Genomic DNA, 19,086 nt, shown 5'->3' on the forward strand with positions numbered 1-19,086 from the left:
GCTAGTATTTTACGCAAGGAAACACACTCCGGCCTGGAGCCCCGATGACGCTAGTGTGCACCAATCTTCCCGAAATTCCTCCAAATGTCAACGATCTTGTGGAGTTTAGGCTCCCGTGATACAAGCTCTCCAGACAGCTTATGCGCACGTCGGAAAACGTGAATTCCAGACATGGATCTTGTGTGCGGTTTACTTGTGATAGCAATCTGCCCAAATGGCGCCGGTTCGAGTGGGCTGGTTTCTGCAAAAACTGAAGGCAAATCAGTCCTAGGCGGCCCAGCGGTGCTCGGCAATAGGCTCAAGCTTGCTTTCTTCCTGAGCTTAGGCGGTGAAGGTCTCTTCATCTCTGCCGCGCTCTGAACAGGCCGAATGCGTGAGGCCCGTGAAGGTCTGTGTCGATTCTCGATTTCTGGTAGCATGCTGAGAGACGTCGATGGTCTGCCCTCCCAGAATCCGCCCTCGTTGAGCGCGTAGCCTGATCTGGTCACAGGTCTGCCTCTGTCCAGCACAGGTGAGTAAGGATCGAGTATCGGATCGGTTAATGAACAGCTGTCGGGACTGATAGCTACTCGTCTTGCGAGCACGGCGATTCGATCATTGACTGTCTGCTTCAAGGCCTCTTCGAGGGTGGACGACTTATGTTGGAGTGTCCTGACCTCTGATCGAATTTGAGCTAGCTGGCATTGCAACAATTCATCATCAAGCGGCTGGCTTTGATTGAACTGAGAAATGTTATCTGGTGTGCGCCCGACTGATCTTCCAGGTAGGACGGGCTGTCTCATTTGTGTATCTATTCTCAGCGACGGTGGTTTCTGTGGTAGCGGCTGCATTATCTGCGGTGGCATCGCTGGCTGTGTGGATTTTGCGATTGGGCCTGGCGATTGAGGCTGAGCCGGACCCAGTGGACTTCGAGCGGAGCCTGACCTCTTGGGAGAGGCAGCCATCCAGGGAGCCTTCGAGGTCGGAAATTCCGATTTGGGAGTAGGTGATATGGCGCTGGTTGGGGGAGTCGGCCAGTCCTCAATGTTGATAGTTTCGCTGAGCGAGAGCGGCGAATCCAGCTCGGAGTCGATGCTATCTGATTGTTTGTGCAATACGAATGGCTGGAGAGCAGCCTTTGAAGTCAACAGTCTCAATGGGGCAGGCATAGCTGGCTCTGTGATTGCGGTTGGTGCACTGCCTTGTGAGTAGCATGAGCTGGCGTCGAAGGAAGGTCGGTCATCTTCTTCAACGATCTCTCGCGCTGCTATGACTGCCATCTTCCACCAAGAGAATCGACTATGCCGTGTGGGCGTTTCATGTTGTAAGCTCTCCGCCATGCTGTAGAGAAGGTCATCGCGGCTGAAGTGTCGCTCTTCCCAGTCCAGATCGCTCATATCTTATTATTGATGTGGAACAAAGCTACACGTTAGAAGCAAATCTGAGAATCACGATGAGAAGTTGGCTCTTAATGATATCTGTGAAGATATTATCATGGGTAGGAGATTCCGGCTGTGAGAAACCTAAAGAGTCATGCATTGAACGTTCGGGGGCCGGCAGGAAGCTACCCACGACGCGCTCAATATGTGCACCGCACAACGGTTCGCAGAGATGAGCGAAGACGTTTGGTGAATAGTCAGCGTGCGAATCATTAAGGTTGACAGAACTGCTCGTGGCAGATACTGCATGAGTAGAGGTCGCAGAGCTTCCATCGCAGGCAACTGTCACTGGCTATGAGCCTCGACCTGCTGTCTTTGTGGCGTTGCCTTTGACTTCGCCGTTGATGGTTCATCCGAGTGAGATATCGGCAGCTTTGTCGCGGACTCTCGTGTCTGGCCGAAAGCGTTTCCAGCAGTGGCGGTGTCTGGACTGGGGGTCCTAGCACGGGGCATCTCGGGAGTCCAACATTGAGGTCGGGAGCGAGCAAGCTGCAAGTAGTCGAGGACATGCTTGGCCTGGTGACCGAAGCCAAGATGCTAACACTCGTGTAGTATGTTGTCGCGTGTAGGAGAAACGTGAAGACGAAAGGAAGTGTGGAAGGGACATAGACGGCAACGGCGGCACAGCGGGTCGAGATGAAAACGCCAAGACTTTTCTTCCTGGGTCGGCCTCGACTTCACGTCAGCAATAAGGCAATGTTCCTCAATGTGCACAGCAATCGAAATCTCATCATGTGTGACTGTGGGCTCCCGGATGACGATCTGATAGAAGAGAGTCTACGCAAAGGATTCCGCCCTGAACATGTGGTGCCTGCAGCCCGAGAAACAAGACTTGAGCTATAAGCTTCGCACGACAATGCGTTTCTCAACATCCGTGTCCAGACCATAGCACGGCTGGCACTATGATAGGAAGAGCTTTACCATCTATGGTTTGTGTCACCGATTTGGAACTTCGCCTAACCCTACCCCACGCGGACTGATTCGATCCGAGCTGAAGAAGAGAAATATATCACCCCCGTTGGCAGCATGTACCTTGCTTGTTGCTCAATGCTGCCGCCCTGGGTCACACAACTTTGCCCTCCTCAAAAATGTACGCGCTTCGGCTACGTCATCTGGCGATGGCGAAAGGGTACACGAAACCCAGGCGCAAATAGTGCTACATCATCGACTATTAGTTGTTGTAGTTGATACTACCGCCGCACTCGACTGCTGTCTGCGCTCGCTAGCACGGTACGGCAGATCTGGTGATATGACGTTCGCCGCTGTTGACTTCCTTGACCGAAATGCCACAAATATCGTCGTGCTGAGATTGCTGCCATCTAGTATCGCTCACCATTCTGTGGATGTTGGAATGACGCGATTTCAGGCGTTGAGAGCTGGCGACCCTTTGCAGGATTGAATGCATTGCATATGCATCGCTTCAGCTAAGCCCAAGACGGAGAAACGCATGATTGAGGATGCCCGTGCTACAATTCAGCTTGATATTGAGATGGAGAAAGGAATGCCGCGTGATCGCAAGCAAGTCGCACGTTCCCATTCGCTGACTGGCAATCTCCTGTGTGTCGAGTTCCACAAACTCGCGCATCATCGCGATGAGGCATGGCCTGGAGCAGTCAGCAGCATGAAGAATGTTGTGCAGTATGTACGCCTTGCAAAAGTGTAACATCTCAACCACGCTGTCATCGATCGCCATTCAGGTGTCAAAAGATGGCACTCGTCCCATGGCTTGACGTCCACTTCACTTGACACCTTCCTCACGAGGTGGTTTGCATGTGTCATGGCTTGGCGATTTCCACGCTAGCCCCCGACCCCCCGCATCCGCCAGTCAGCAGGCTCCGAAAAGCCGACAAATTTGACGCGGTAGCACCTTCGTCAATGCAACAACCTACACCAACGCGCGAAAATTCTGCTCGACAGCTCTCAGACAGCACTCTTTGCGGCGCAGCTCCAATGGGTTACTGAGATCATGAGCGTCAAATACCACCGAACAGCCAAGAAAATCGCCATCATCCTTCTCCCCAATAACAACCGCTAAGATCCGCCCGCCCCACACGAGCAAAGACAGGGCTCTGCGATAAGTAACCCTGCGTATCTAGCCGAGTCCGCGACCTTCATGACCGACAGTGCGGCCACCCGGCTACCTGCGGTTCTCAGCACAGCGTCCCAAACATGTCTGCGTTCCCAGACGCCCAATATGGCACCACCGCTTCACAGTCTCCACCGAAGCAGCAGAACAACGCGCCCGCGGTCCATCAGCGCACTTATCAGGGTAGGTAGCGTGTGCACCGGCATGCCGAACACGGGCCCGCAATGCTGACCAGACACAGCCTGTATACCATGTCGCCAACGCAAGGTCCGGTGCGACCTAGGATCCGTCGACAATCCACACGACCCGCCATGCACGAGGTGTCGTCGCGAAGCCAAGGACTGCTACTTCTCGGCCACGCGCCGCAAGAAGAAGGGCCAGAGTGAGAGCAATGATTCCGAGGCGGGCGACGACAATACATACGAGATTCGACAAAATCGCAAGCGCGCACGAACCTCTGTGCCAGCAGATACTGCAAATGACGAGGCCGAGTACGACGAGCCCCCGCGCACGCCTGGCGGATCTATCGGCCGCACCGCTCCTCTGCGCAGGCCCGCGCCCCCAAAACCAGTGGAGTATGGAGAGGAGGACGTCAAGGCAGCACAACACACCGCACGCATATTGCAGCAGGCAGAAGTTCACGGCGGTCACGATGCGCTCAAGGTCTTATACCAAGCGGCTGTACACGGCAGAAGCGACAGTACGGCCAGCAGTGGTGTTCGCCCCGCCTTTGGTCCAGGTATCACGACAGGTAACCTGCCACCAGTAGCCAGTCCGGATGGACTCACGAGGACAGAGAGCTACACCAGCTATAACAATGGAGCGCTCGGTGTTCTGACTAGCAGAGATGGAACATGGAAGACCACCACAGATCAGCCGCCTACATCGAGCAACGGTATTCTCAACGGCACAAGCCATGACCGAGACGTCCTGTCAGGAGCCATGAAAGCCTGGCAGCGATTTCGTTTCGTGCGCGCTGGGTGGTTCACTGCCAAAGAAGGTATTGACTATATTCTGTACTTCTACAAGCATCTGTCGCCTCTCACTCCAGTGGCACTCCCCGATTTTCAGCACCCAAGCACGCACAGAACTCTACTCGAAGAAGAGCCGATGCTTGCTGTCACGATGCTTCTGATAGCTTCACGACACATGAAGCTTGAAGGACCTGGCTCCCACAGTCGACCAAACGCCATTCACCACAAATTATGGCAGTATCTTTCGGGGATGATCGATCGCGTTGTATGGGGTCAGGAACAATTTGGCGGAGGATTCTGCGGCGCTGGAGGGCCAGGTGCTCAGCCGGGAGCTGATGTGAACCCGCTGACGCGCAGAGGATTGAGAACGCTCGGCTCGGTGGAGTCGCTAGTGCTGTTGACCGAGTGGCATCCTCGTGCCATGCACTTCCCACCAGATGAGGACGACGATGACCTTATGATTCCAGATGAGGCCTGGGTGCCGCAGATGAACGTTGAAGATGGCGTTCCTCGGGGCATCGGAGGTCACCGAATGGATGCTTGGCTTGAGCCGTGCTGGCGCAGTGACCGCATGTGCTGGATGCTGCTCGGGATGGCAATGTCGCTTGCAATGGAGATTGGTGTATTCGACTCGAGCGAGTGGCAGCGGCATGCATTTGGACCCAGCGGCCAGCCACTTTCCGCAGCCCAACTTTCCGAGTATGACAAGCGGCGCGGCAATGTTCGAAATTTACTGCTGGTCTATGTGACCCAGACTAGTGGCCGGCTCGGACTGACCTCCATGCTTCCAGGTTATTACAGCAAGCCAGAGGACAGTGATCTTTTTCGGAGACAGCTCGGCCAACAGGACAGTGTGCACGAAACAACGTTCCATTTTTGGCTAAGAATGGCTGCACTCATGCGCGAAGGGAACAACAAAATTTTTGCCAACAAGACCTTCACGCGAGATTTGATTCGCAACGGCAACTACAAAGCGGCTCTTGATCAATTTGCAGGGCCCATGAACGAGTGGAGGGCAGAGTTCGATGGAGCACGTTCCATCCCCAAGCACATGCGAGCCATTCTCGAAATCGAATACGAGTACTGCAGATGTTATCTGAATGCATTATCGCTCCAAGCGGTGGCGGAGCGGTGCGCCAACGACCATCCTTCTCCTGCTCAGGTCCTCGACCCTCCGTTGGAGATGGCTAGATCAGCCATTGAGGCCAACGGCAACAAGTCCGACATCGCAATTGCGCCTACAACACTTTCGAAGTGGCTGGGGGGCGATCGCCAATATATGCTCAATGTCGGCGACGCTGCACGGAAGTTGCTCAAGGTTGTGGTCGACGACCTTTACCCGGATGGCGCTTTGCGACATGCTCCTGTCCGTACCTACTTCCGCATCATCAGCGTAGCTATCATGCTGTTGAAGTCATTCGCGCTCGGAGCGACCGAGAGTGACATCACGGAATCCCTGAAGCTCATGGACCGCACTGTAGAGGCCCTAAGAACATGCATCGTAGACGATGTGCACGTCGCTAGTCGCTTTGCAGACCTTCTCGATACGCTTTCCTCGAATCTAAAGCCGCGCCTTGTCCGAATCGCAGCTGATGGCCGCCCAGGACGAAGTCGCCCACACAGCAATCACAATCTTGATCCTGCCATGGCCATGTCAGACAATCGAAGCCACATTCAGCAGTCACCGCAGGCGATGGCTGGCGCTGTGCAGAATAACCAACAGTGGAACTACAACAACAACAACGTAATGGCGCCTTCAAGCACCATGGGCAACAGTCCTCTCTTCGGCATTTCCGGCATCTCGAATGATTACCACGACCTCATGGGCGGCGACAACAACTACTCTGTCATGCCCCCTCCAGGCTTTAGTCAGTCTTCGCCAAATACAGCAAACGGCGCAAGCGGTAATTACGATTCCTACGCCCCAAATGGACAGTTCGCTGGTGACTGGCTGGCCCTACCATTAGATCCTCTTCTCAACATGTCCGGCGCCGATGTCGATCAAACCATGTATGGACCACAGCTCGGTGGTCACGACATGCTCGAGTACCTTTTAGCAAATCCGGAGGGTGGCAACGGTTTTGCATAGATTGGCCCTTTTTCTTCCTGCGGCGTTGACGCTCAGGGTGCTTCGACGAACGTCACTTTTCTCGGTACGATCAACGACTTTTGATGATTTCAAGACACAGATGGCTTTACGGCTGCGCTCTCGCGAGCAGGCGCTTATTGCAGTGTACATAAAAGCGATTACAGTAACAGTTCTGAGCGTCTTGTCCCGACTTATGATAAACTTCTCACGACCGTTAGACATATCATCGCATTTGGCGGGAATGTTTGACAATACTTTGGTCTTTTTTGCTTCGCTTCAGCGGTCTGGAAGGCGTATAGGATATACAAAACTCGTCATGAATGAGACCGGGTCTGTTCTATTGCACCTTGTACGTTGCCGCCAGTCTCTGCATCAAGTGATCTCTCGCTGTGAGCCCTTCTTTGCCGCTTCTTCTGCCTTCGCGGTTCGCGTGCTGGTCGACCAGTTTACTTGGAACTGGCTCCAGCAGAGCCTCATCGAGCGGATGACAAAAATACGCCATCGAATATCGGTCACCTGCTCTCTCCTTTGGAAATACCACTCGGTGAACAGTTGACTTGAGCAGCCCGCCGGTCCAGTCTTCCAGCAGATCACCAATGTTGACCAAGATTGGCAAAGGTCCTTCTTTGCCTAACGGGTTGACCGGTACTGGCGCCCAATCTCCACTGGGAGTCTTTATTTCGAGGCCTGGCTGACCGGGTAGTTGGAAGAGACAAGTGATGGAACCATAATCGCTGTGTGCTCCTGCACGAATGTCGACTTCGTCGTTCTGTGCGGTTTGTTCGGGATAGTACAGAAATCGGAAAACGCTCCCTGCTGGTCCTTTGGAGATGTCGTGGCGTGAAGTGAACCAATCCTGAGATATAGAGAGTGCGGTGGCGAAATGCGTAAGGATTTTCTGGCACAGCTCAAAGCAGGCGTTTTCGAAGTCGATGATGGACTGAATGTGGGTTTGGAGGAGATCAGGCAGTGGTTGCTCGAAAGTGCCATCTGGATTCGGTAGGCTGAGATTGAATGCTCTGGGACTTGTCAGCTTGTACCTCAAGAGCCGTGACCACCTTCACATAATCGTTACTACTCACTCCTTCACATCTGGTCTTTTCTGGACACCAGGATCCAACTTTTCGACGCCTTGACTCAACCAGCCATGATTCTTGCCCGCTTTGTTTGAGCTGATCGAAACCTTTTCCTTCACTTCTCTGGGCAAAGCGAAGAAGTCTTGGGAAATGCCAAAGAGCTTGTTGATCAAATCGGGCGAAATGCCAGCTTCGTTATCGTTGGCCACGAATACGAAGCCAAACTGGCATGCGGCTTCGAGCAGCTCCGAAGGCGCTCTCTGGTTCGCGGGGCTGATGTCGATGACAGGTATTTGGAGTGGATCGCTCATTGTGACGACTGTATGTTCGCGAAGTACCGCGAAGTACGTGTAGCTGAAGTGTCGGCTCTAAGATGGAAGGCCCTTGTTTCCTCATCTGGCTAGTGGCGATCGGACTTCGCCACAACTTCACTTGTGTCGCACGACATCTGTGACTGCATCAGTAGCGAATCACACAGCTCGGGAGAAACACATATGCACTGTCGTGAAGAGCCGAGGCGTTCAATTTCACCACTCTACGATTGTGTTCATCGTTAAAACGTAAACGTGCTACCTGCTTGAGCTATACCCCCGTCACATTGGCTTTTTTGCACCTTTATATCCTTCCTTCTGCACGACACCATTCAGATATCCCAGCAAGAGATCTTTGGCCTCAGTCGGTGTCTGTGCGCCGCTCGTCGGTCCATTGACCACACTTCCCAACCTACTCCTCGACTCAGGGCCGCGTGGTGTCGTGACATTTGAATCGTATGCAGCGGCAGGCAGTTTCTCCATAGACACATTGGCCGCAGGTGTGCTGAGCGAGAAAGGCGATATTGGGGTACCTGGACTATTCAGCCTCCCGCTGCCGCTTGTGCTGGGTCTCGTGAATAGATTCAAGAGATGTTGTTGAGTATGCTGTGGTTGTTGCGGTTTCCGTTCTGGCAGAAGCTGGGGCGATGGCGGAGGCTCGGGGGTCTTGATGGTTACCTCGGCGTGATTGCCATTAAACAAGTCGGACGGCCCATTACTCAGGTGACCTGCAGGTTGGGGGTGCAGATGTGCAGCTGGTAAAAGTGGAGCTGGGGTCTGTTCCTGCGCTGGGGCAGCAGGAGTACTGCTTGCCGTCGATTTGCCAAAGAGCGCCAGTAGTTGGTCCTTCTTGTCACCGCCGATCTGTTGAGCTCCCGCTGAGTTGAATTGTTGTGGTGTCATGGTCGAGTGATTGTCTTGGTCTGGTTCGCGCTTCAGCACCTGCGGTTGAAAGCCAGGCGCAGGTGCTTCGTGCCGTAGAGGACTGAGGGGGGCTGACGAGCGCGATGAACCTGGACGCTGGAGAATACTGAACTGGGGCACGGGCTGAGTCTGTCGAGACTGTCCATTCTCTTGGCGCGGCTGTTTAGCCCGCGATTTCGGCGAAGAATGAGCAGGTACTTTCGCAATCGTCTTTGGTGACTTCGCCCGAGCGACGGCCTGCTGAGGATGTCCTTTCAAAGCCAGAGACGGCGGAATCTCTTGCTGCTTTGCTTGTAACGATGCACGAACAAACTTTTTGGGATGAGCTGGATCAAACAGTTGGCCGCCAGCTTTTGGGCGTTCCACCAAAACATCGTGGGGAATGGTAGGCTGTGGAGAACGTTTGCGTTCTCGTTCAATTCGATCATCCTGCTCTGAAGCTTTCTCCTCCTGGGCTCGCGGGATTTTGGATTCTGGCTGCGAGTGTGGCTCGACGGGCATAAGCGGCGCTTTGCCTTTCGCCTTTGATGTCAGAGTCCTTGTGCTTTCGTTCAGAGCTGTTGTTCGATCTCGATAATCAGCACGCGGCACTTCAGTAGCATCTGTCAACGCTGGAGATATCGGCGCTGGCGAAACTGCGTTTTCCGCAGCCGTTGGCGGAGCAGTCGATGCAGATGACTTTGTGAAGAGATTGAGAAGCGCTGCTTGTTGTTGACTCCCAGCCCTTTGGCCGAAGCCGTTACTCGCAGAGCCTGCCTGAGACGCCTTTGGATTGGTTTTAAAGGCGTCTAAGAGCTTCATCGTGTGCGCATTCAGCCTAGGAGGCGGCAGTTTGCTCGCGTCTGGAGCAGCCTTTTCACTGACCAGAGGCGCGTGGCTAGCTGGGGGTCCATGGCCAGAAAGCGGGCGCTGTTGCGACACGTCGTTGAAAGATCCTGGCTGCATCATGTTCACCGATTGCCTGGAAGGCGAATGCAGGCTAGGAAGTGGCTGCTGTGAATTGTTCCGCGCATGAGTATGTTGCACTGACGGAGAATACTGAGCAAGTTGAGGATCGATGCTGTTCGGGCGCGGATCGAAATGCGGAGCTTGCATGTAGCTGGGCACAAGATTAGTCGGCAGGCTTTGCTGTCGCTGCTGCTGCTGAAATATTTGCTGTTGGATGTGCGGTGGTAGATGGCCAAGTCCAGACTGTTGGTGCTGCGACTGCATGGCTGTGCCGGCATTGAACATGGAAGGATTTCGTTGAGATTGTTGTTGAAGACCTTGCTGAAGGGTCTGAGGCGAGTACTCGAATGAAGGTGGCGGATGGTGAAGTGCGTCTGCCGCTGAGGCATGTCGAGGATGCTGAGGTTGCGGCGTTCGTGGCGCCTGCTCTGGTATGACAGGATCGACTTGCTCGAAAGGTGTATGTGGCAATGAAGAACCAGTTGGAGCGACAATGTTCCCTTTGAGCATAGCAAGTAAGCTGTTACTTTGCGCTCCGTTCTGGACCGACGCGCCTTGAGTGGATGTGCTGGTGCCAGGAGCGGCGCCTCCGATCGAAAGTAATCTCTTGAGCTCATCTGCGCTCCTCGCAGCAGACGCCATGCCCACGTCGGTAAGAAAGCCTCCTTCGGTATCTTCGCCTTCATCTTCGGTGATTGTCGCTTGAACGCCTTCGTTCGACAAGGAAATAGTCCTTCCATGCTGTGCTTGGGCTACCGCGGCTGAGTCTTTGCGTCTCTGCTGACCGATCCACTTCTTCAGGTGACCAAGGAACGGCGCAACCATATAAAACTTGGTCGACTGCCCTTCGCCTTGCCCATGAGCGGCTACGCCCTTTTGCTTCTTGAAGCCAGGCAAATCTTTCACATTGTACCATTGAATTTTACTGATTTCCTTCCTGGTCTTGGGCTCAAAAAAGGTGTCAAGCGCGACTCCACGGAATACGAACAGCTTCATATGCTGTTCACGCATAGTGACATCGATAGCCTTCACCTTTCCGTCTCCTATCTTGTTGCGCTCGACCAGTCCTGCCGCGTTAAGGTCAAAACCTGTCTCTTCGTAAACTTCGCGAATGGCGCAGTCTAGGTCGGGCTCGTCCTTGTTGATCTTGCCGCGCGGGAAGGACCAGCTAGCACCCTTTTTCCAGCCACGCACCAGCAGGACCTTGTCCATGCTGTCATCCATCAAGATGGCGCCGCGTACAGGGACGCGAACTTTGTAGGCGAGGAACTCCTCATATGCGGCCACGTGTTGAGCAGTATTGAAGTTGCGGAGCAGCGGACAATGCTGGAAAAGAGTCAAACAAAACTGGCGCAGATTGAGCGAAGGCAAGGCCGGGTTCGCCGGTCTGATGAAATCTTCGTAGAACCATTGTGCCTCTTCGACCTGGAAGCAGAGGCGCGGAACGCTGCTGAGTTCGGCAGGTGGCAGATTGAGCAGGAAGCGCACAGTCAGGTCATCGAGCCAGTCAACTAACGTCATCTGCGAGATGGTGAGGTCCGCCGCTTCTGCCATGATTGTGCTTCTGTCCTGTGTCGTGCGAGATGGCGGAGCGGCGAAGGGGCATTTCAATGGTGTCGGCGAAACGAGCGTCGCAGGACGATGGTGGGTGGTGGACGGACGGGCTGCTGGAGGCGATCCAGGGCCGGCGGTCAAGTGAGCTTCAGCAGACGAAGCTTCGCGATGGATAGTCTGCTGTGTAGTGATAGACGCGGGCGCGATCCGAGAAGTGATTGGGTGCTGCTGGTGAGCGATGTTGTTGACAGGCCGTTGCTATGTCTTGCAAGAGCTCTCTGAACACATGCGCCAAGCCCAGTCACGCATGCGGCTCCACAGCTCTGTGGCTGGACTGAACTGCACCTTGTGGCTTCACTTTGGTGGGCATCAACTCACTTTAGTGACCGGAAAAAAGTTTTTCCGACAAGTTCTGTCATCTCTGCATCCTGCGAGAGCACACTTTTTGTCACATTTCCACCTCCGATGGCACAGCTGTGCAGAGTCGTGGTTATATCCAGAGTCACAGCTCAGGACCCATGACTCGTGAGCTTTCGGCCCGGGCCTTCCGTCGCGCTAGCAGAGCACTTTTAGATGACAACCACCACTTCCTCAGCAATCACTCTCAATACATGTCCATCGTCGTGCTTCCAACACAATCACACGGTCAGAGGCAAGCGGCCTCCAGCTCTTCCAAACCAGTCGCGCATTCAACATGGCGAGTGATCTGAAAGAGAGCGCCCTCAACAGCGCACATGATTACTATGATCTCCTAGGCATATCTCCAGTGGCAGCTGAATCGGAAATCAGGCGTGCAGGGCGCAAGACTGCCTTGAAGTACCACCCGGATAAGGTGGGAAACGACAAATCGGCCGTTGAGAAATTTCACTTACTTCAAATTGCGATCGAAGTTCTCTCCGATGAGAACCTGCGACAGCTCTACGATAACGCGCGCCGCGCTCGCGAGGAGAAAAAAGCACGGGATCAGGCATACGAAGGGCGGCGGAGAGACCTAAAGGAAGACTTAGAACGCAGAGAACGCGAAGGCGCTGCTGGGCTCAAGCGCAAACACGAGGAGGATCCGGAGGAGGAGGCATTCCAACGTGAACTGAGGAGATTAGCAGCTGATGGCGCTCGGCGGCGGAGGGAGCGAGGTGAGCAGCTGTGGAGGGAGGCGCAAGCAGAATTCGAGCGAGAACAGGCGGAAATGCACCCTACAACACCTACCAGAAGCGCTGGGCCACAAGAAATTGACAGGACGATCAAGCTGCGGTATTTGGCAAGCGCCACCAGCGCACCTTCCAAAGATGAGCTCACCGCGACATGGAGTAAATTCGGCGAAATACAAGACGTTGTGACGGTCACAAAGAAGGTCAAAGTGGAAGGCGAGAAGCACAGGAAGGAGTATACGACAGCTCTAATCGTGTACAAAAGTATTGTCGCAGCGCATGCAGCTGTTACCGACTTCCCGGATCTGGCAAAACAAGGCTCCCACTGGTCGATATTCGAGAACGTCAACTGGGCCGGCGGGCAGGAGCCAGACTGTATACCGAAGCCAAAGACAACCGCTCCTGCATCCACTGTACCCGATGCTACACCTCAAAAGGTCCCCACTACCCCTAATCTTGATCGCTTACGTAACGATGGGGGTTTGCGGAAGGTGCCCTCTTTCTCCAGTTTCAAAGGCACTCCAAAGTCATCGAGTGTGAAGACGGGGTCAAACATTGGAAGTGGCCTGAGTTCAGAAGAAGCGACCATGATCCGCATAAAAAATGCGGAACGACGCAGACTGGCGGAGGAGCTTCGGAAGCAGGAGGAAGCACAAGAAGCAGCAGAGAAGCAAGGATTACAAGATTAGGGCAATGCATAGATGCACGAATGTATGACCTGTCGCTCTGAGTTTACAGGCATTACAGCGCCGACGGAGGTCAAGATGCCGCAGCTTTCAAACTCGCTGAGCTCTCGAGATCTCATTGACTTGGTATTTCCGATCATTCAAGTTCATGCGCAGCTAGCGGAAGTGCAGGAGCAGCAGAACAACGGTGTATCTACTTCTAGAGACAATGCATAGCAGCTTAACTCTTCCATATTTTGGGCACTCAAAGCTAACGACTGTTCAAAGGCTGCGGGCTTGGATTTACCTGACTGCCGGAGACATTTCATTTTCATATCGTATCTACGGACGTCTGAGTAGCCTTAAATAAAATGTCTACGTGTATAAATGGCCGATTCGGAGCGAACTTGGCTAGAATCTGCCGCGCAGAGGAGCGAATCGATATGCATAAGTTCTGCGAATACTTCCGTGTGACCGACTACATAGCTCAAGCACATGATCTGCACAAAAATGGCCCATCGGCCCTGCTTGAAGATGACAGCTGAGGTCAGCATGCTATTAGTTAGACCGCGTACACGAATCGCACTATGCCAGTCCCGAGGCCCATTTGAAATTTTATACCTAGTATGACCACACCGACCACTCAACAGGCTACTTCCCGGTCAATATGAAGAGCCTGGCGGCCGAAGCTCTATTGAACCAATCTGGCCAGCGGATCTCTGTATTCCACGATCCAAGGTCTCGCCTGACCACCGCTTCTGAATAACGTCCTGCTGGCGCTTGTATCGTGTCTTTGGTGGCAAGCGCTGGTAATTCAATGTGAGTTCAATTGTACAGTGGAAGCTCTTAGAGAGGTCTTGTCACACCTTGCTTCGGAGTCAAGTTGTCTAATGTGTATTGATATCCGCGTAGCCCCGGCATAGAGCATCGCGCAGTGAGTACTCGTTATCAGTCGAGCGGGAATCCATCCTGTTCCCAGTCTCTCCACTCTTGGAGTGCGCGACGTACGCTCGCAATCACGCGTGGCAGTCGACGGCCGCCATTGGACTGTTGTTCCACTACCTCCAGGCAAGGGATGTCGGTAAGTTGGGCGCAGCTCGACAGCAACGCATCAATTATCGCGGCTCCTGGACTTTGCGTCGACAGCAATGGCTCATTCGTCTGAAAACCGTCACTTCGCTGACCGTCTTCACTAGAGACTGTCGGGATAGTGCAGCCCTCCATAGTGCACAGGTGCCGCTGGGTCTGTGGAATACCAGTTGAGAGAAGATCTTTGAGCATTTTCACTCCACTCGTGGATAGATCATGCGAGTCGGAAGTATGTGACTGGATCGAGTACGCAGGAGGCCCCTGCTGGTCTGTGGATGGTCTGCTTGGACTGTCGACTCCAGTATTTCCGCAACTAGGGCTATTCATCGGCGACAGAGGCACCAATTCCATTGCATGATTGAAGTTGAAGTCGAAAAGCGCTTCGGGACCTGCGAAGCTTCAGTGCTGCCAAATATTCTGCCGCAATGAACTTACCCATAATGTTCAGGTCGCTTATCGCATCGCACGACCAAACTTCAGGCCCAGCGACACTCATCACAGTAATTGGTGCAAAGCTGCTTGACAGATCTGCTGAATGATTCTGTAGCATATGAAGCTCACCAGTGTCTTCACTGCCTGGGTCTTCGGGGCCACTGAACATTGGACTGTCACTGCAACTGGTGCATTGTTCATCTGAAAGGGCAAAGAATGGATCTAGTCGAAAGCAGGCAAGACCGCCAGGGCACACATTCTGTCTTGAAGCGCTCGAGTCTGAACGGCTTCGGTATCTTATCATGGGCATGGAATTGGCGCACTCAGGAAAGTCTGCCAGCTTGGCTTTTGATTCTTCTATCCGTTGGCGCTGTCTTTGGCCTATAAGAATGAATACGGCTCAGAATTGTGACAGATAAGGAAATGCGATAGCTTGAACATACGGTAGAGCCGCTGCGCCATCCTGTTCTGTATCCTTTTGCGGGATTTGCGTTCCTCCATTTGTTCGGTGAGGGTTGACAGTGGCCTGGGCATGGTGAGGTTGAGTACGTTGGCGAGGCAGATGCTGAGCGGAGTCTTTGTGGTAAGCGAAGTGGATTAAGTGCAACTCATCTGACCACACTGCTGGAAAGTGTAGCCGAACCGGGTGAGGACTTGAAAAGCTGCCGGGATACGATGGGTCAGGGACTAAGCTTGTTGACGAGGTTAAGAAGGTATTGGGCTGGTGTGACAATGGGCACTGCAATATCGTGCTGCAAGTTTGCAGACATGACAGGTCTTTGATCTATGCGGTGCTTATCGGTCTTCCCACCGTGGTACCTGCTGGAAGTGGGAGGCCTGCACAGCGATCGTTGAAGAATACGAGCGCCGAACAGCAGATGGAACTCCTGAGTCCTGGGATAAGGCGAGTATCCTCGCCTTCCTTGCATTGCCTGATCATGGGTAGCCGTTTCCATTGTCGAGGACGACGCGACGAGACTGGTTCGGTTCTAGAACTGCACTCGCCCGCTGAATTACTGCGTTTCTCAGAGACTGGTTGTTGGTTGTATCCTACTTATAGAGACTGCAAGGTTACTTGGACGCGGGTGCATGGCCGTTGGCTCCTAACTTAATGCGGATTTGCAACAGTGCCTGTGCCTGTTGCCTGTCCACTTGCGTGAGTTGCTCGTGATATTGGTGACGCACTGTTTGGGAAGCAAGACGACAATCTCGCGTGCAAAAAGCGCCGGCTGTCGCCATCAGGACTACCATGAAGATAGTATACGGAAAGAGCACATCGAGGCGGTACCGGTCTCGATGTTGAAGTCGAAGGGCGACTGGGTAAGGGTTGCACGTCCACATCCTAGCAACTAGCTCAGAGCGGCAACGGCAACGACGGGAGTCACGGGACAGCCGCCGCCAAGGCGTTTGTGGGGCGAAACCACTGACCTCAGGTGGACACGGTTCCATGCTCTAAATACGCTCTCATTACTAGACTTTACACATCATCTGATGCTTGCCTTTCGCCCCTCACAATCGCAGAAGCATCTGCACGACCTCTTTAGACGAGGCGCGCAGCTGCCTCCTCAGATCCGAGACCATTGACGCTAAGGTGGCGTTCATCTCGCGCAACTGCTGCTCCTGGCCCAACCGCAATGAGAGCTGGTTCACAAGCTCTTGGAGCGCATACAGATCCTCCAAGACTGCTGTTGCACTCGTCCTGTCCGGCACTTCGAGGAGAATTCTTTTGCACTGCTTGATCAGTCTTGCGATGATTAAAGAGATAAGCATCAGTAGTTCATCGCGGTATGCACACGAACATCGGATCATGCCGCGCAGGGACATGCTGATGCACTCGACGGACAAGTTTGGAAAGTCTGGGTGTGGGCTCGCAGCATTCTCATGACCATGAACCTTGCCGAACAAGACTGAAGGCTCCGTTGCTAGCTGCTGGAAAAGAGCTATGGCTTTGACCAAGCAGGTGGTCTTGCTAACAGCCTCCATCGACTGTACGCATGTGGTGATTGTTTTACCCGCTTCTAGGGACGCATATTGCCTGGATTCGCTGCGTTCATGTCCTCGAGAGACTTCCTGCGGCGCAGGTTCTGTTGTCGGCAGTCGAGCGCGTTGGATCAGCTCGTCGCTGTAATGGTCTTCTTGGTACGCCTTCTGCAGCACATATCCGCACTCTAAATTGCGCGAGAGTTCACGGGTTACGACTTCATTGTTGGCGGACGCGATCGGGCTCGTGCTCGTGCTCTTGACGGTGCTTGACACGCCATAATATAGCGCACCACTGGTATGGCAAGAATGCGCGTGGCTCGGGCACTTGGCCCCATCTCGAGCACCGGGTTTCGTCCAGATACCGGATGTTGGCGCCAGTAATGAGGATGACGAAGAGGTGGCCGCATGTGATGCGTGCTCGACACACCTGCTGGCGGCGTTTTTGGCCGGTCTGCCGGACCTTCGCGATTCGAGATACTGACAATTTAACCCTCGGGCAACGCAGCGCGCACATGATGGCTTCTCTCTCGTGCACTTAACTTTGGAAGCAGCGCACACTCCACAACTTTCTCTGAGCTTGGTGGTCGACATTCTGCCAGTTCGAAATGGGGTTCTGATCTTCCGGCGGATTCAAAGAGACACTCAGGGTACAACTAGCTCCAGGGGAAGTGCTTCTTGACCGCAAGATTAACGAAAAGAGAACCTTCCTTTCATAATATTGAACATACATATGTTGCGCCTCGATCCGGAGCGGCAGATCAGGCATGCTACCCGGCATGTATTTCAGATTTTCCGGATGCCAGATGCTTTCATCCGACATGTCTCGCCCGATGCGGCGATTCTCGTCGAGCATGCGCTGATCTTGCTTCGGCCGTACGCCATGTCCGCTGCTAGATTCATGCCGTTCCGCAGGTCCTTGGCTTTTCCTATGAAATTGTTCTGCTCGTCACATTCTTGCGAATCGAGCAGTTTAGTGGATTCCGATATGGTAATTTTGGGGGGGTCATAACACCATTGCAGCTGGACCCTAACAGCCCTACTGCGCGGCCGCGCGCGTGCCCTAAAGAAGATGCTCTCCGGGTATTTTAGCACGAATTGCGGTAACAGCTATCCCTGCCTATGGCCTTTCCAGCATCTTTCCATGAGAGAAAGCAATTCCAGAACTTTGATAAGCACTTGGCAGTGTAAGCCTCTGGTCGAATCTGACAGGCTATCCTTTCAGCGCAGCCTAGAACACCGGGCCTATTGATCACAACGTGCTCCCCTTGTGCACGCTCCACGACGACTGCTGCAGATGTGCGCATGCTTCTGAAGACGCGTCTTTCGAGTGGAGCGAGAACATGTGTTACGAGGGCACATACAATCTTTGATGGCAAATTGCGCCATTTGGAACTCGCGTCGCCGATGTTCTAAATGCCGATCGGGCTTCAACGTCGCTTTCAGCAAACGCACGCATACCTGGTCTTCTCTTGCGTCAACAGCGTCTGCTGCCGGTGCTGACGGCCATATTCAGATCTGCAGACCCTGTACACGAAAGTCTGGACCCCACAATGCATCTCAGAATGTACATCGTCACTAGGAGACTCCATACCACTTGCGTCGGACGCGACGACACTTGCGGTTCTGTCCTCAACAACTCGTTCGAGATCCTCGCCGAGAGTTCCGACTACTGCCGCGAGCCCTAAATTATCAGACATTGCGCGGCTTGGCGAAAGTGGTCCCTCGCTAGGGATGCCTGCTGTGCTTTGTCAGATCAGCCATGCATCTGGGCACTAAATATCGGTCATCCGTGCTTACTCGAGGTGGCACTTCTCCGTGACGAACGCGGTACATGTAAGTCATACATTGAAATCGACGAGCGAGGTCGCCCTTCACCACTAGGACAGCTCAGGATGAGGTTGGCATTGAGTTCGCAGCAACGAGCACATGCGTGTTAAGTGAAATATCACACAGCAAGAATGACATATCGCACAGCAAGATTCGTGGGCCCCCAACGTGATCATCGAGGTGCCTTTGACGACGATCTGAACCAAAAACTTAGTATCATTGAGATCAGATTCGGTGTTCGACCACGGCTGTCGGTGGCATGCACAATTGCGGAGTCTACACAATTCGGGCCAACAACTGCCGGGCAGCTCCAGAAACCCTAGCAGTCGGGACCAAAAGTCATCGAGACCTAACCGGGCACATGGGTTTTGGCCATGCGTGGCTTGCCGCTCAAGGACTCCATGGTATCTCGAATATATCCAGCTTGACGTCAGCACCAAGACACCGAATTAGAGCTGCGTCTCTCTGATGTGAAGATCAAACCGACACGATCCGAGCACCTCACCGGAACTACGGTCCCAAAACATTTCTGAACTCTGGAAGCACGCAGAGAATTACCGAG

At 53.6% G+C, this 19,086-nt stretch overlaps 5 protein-coding genes across 5 annotated transcripts; 2 read left to right on the forward strand and 3 right to left on the reverse strand.

The window, feature by feature from the left end:
• Positions 1 to 50: 50 nt before the first annotated feature.
• CKM354_000060600 (uncharacterized protein) lies at positions 51 to 1,376 on the reverse strand (the record flags this gene model as incomplete). The annotated part of the gene is made up of 1 exon (XM_044795700.1): positions 51 to 1,376. The coding sequence occupies one exon, from the start codon at positions 1,374 to 1,376 to the stop codon at positions 51 to 53; it is 1,326 nt and encodes a 441-aa protein (XP_044651635.1).
• A 2,211-nt stretch (positions 1,377 to 3,587) lies between these two features.
• On the forward strand, positions 3,588 to 6,567 carry CKM354_000060700 (uncharacterized protein; the record flags this gene model as incomplete). Its single annotated transcript, XM_044795701.1, has 2 exons — positions 3,588 to 3,687; positions 3,746 to 6,567. The coding sequence occupies 2 exons, from the start codon at positions 3,588 to 3,590 to the stop codon at positions 6,565 to 6,567; spliced, it is 2,922 nt and encodes a 973-aa protein (XP_044651636.1).
• Positions 6,568 to 6,904: 337 nt separating this feature from the next.
• CKM354_000060800 (uncharacterized protein) lies at positions 6,905 to 7,954 on the reverse strand (the record flags this gene model as incomplete). The annotated part of the gene is made up of 2 exons (XM_044795702.1): positions 6,905 to 7,586; positions 7,650 to 7,954. The coding sequence occupies 2 exons, from the start codon at positions 7,952 to 7,954 to the stop codon at positions 6,905 to 6,907; spliced, it is 987 nt and encodes a 328-aa protein (XP_044651637.1).
• Positions 7,955 to 8,236: 282 nt separating this feature from the next.
• CKM354_000060900 (decapping enzyme complex catalytic subunit) lies at positions 8,237 to 11,380 on the reverse strand (the record flags this gene model as incomplete). Its single annotated transcript, XM_044795703.1, has 1 exon — positions 8,237 to 11,380. The coding sequence occupies one exon, from the start codon at positions 11,378 to 11,380 to the stop codon at positions 8,237 to 8,239; it is 3,144 nt and encodes a 1,047-aa protein (XP_044651638.1).
• Positions 11,381 to 12,074: 694 nt separating this feature from the next.
• On the forward strand, positions 12,075 to 13,217 carry CKM354_000061000 (uncharacterized protein; the record flags this gene model as incomplete). The annotated part of the gene is made up of 1 exon (XM_044795704.1): positions 12,075 to 13,217. The coding sequence occupies one exon, from the start codon at positions 12,075 to 12,077 to the stop codon at positions 13,215 to 13,217; it is 1,143 nt and encodes a 380-aa protein (XP_044651639.1).
• Positions 13,218 to 19,086: the final 5,869 nt, after the last annotated feature.

Source organism: Cercospora kikuchii, assembly GCF_019650295.1.
Source record: "Cercospora kikuchii DNA, contig_00001, whole genome shotgun sequence".
Classification (NCBI taxonomy): Eukaryota; Fungi; Ascomycota; class Dothideomycetes; order Mycosphaerellales; family Mycosphaerellaceae; genus Cercospora; species Cercospora kikuchii.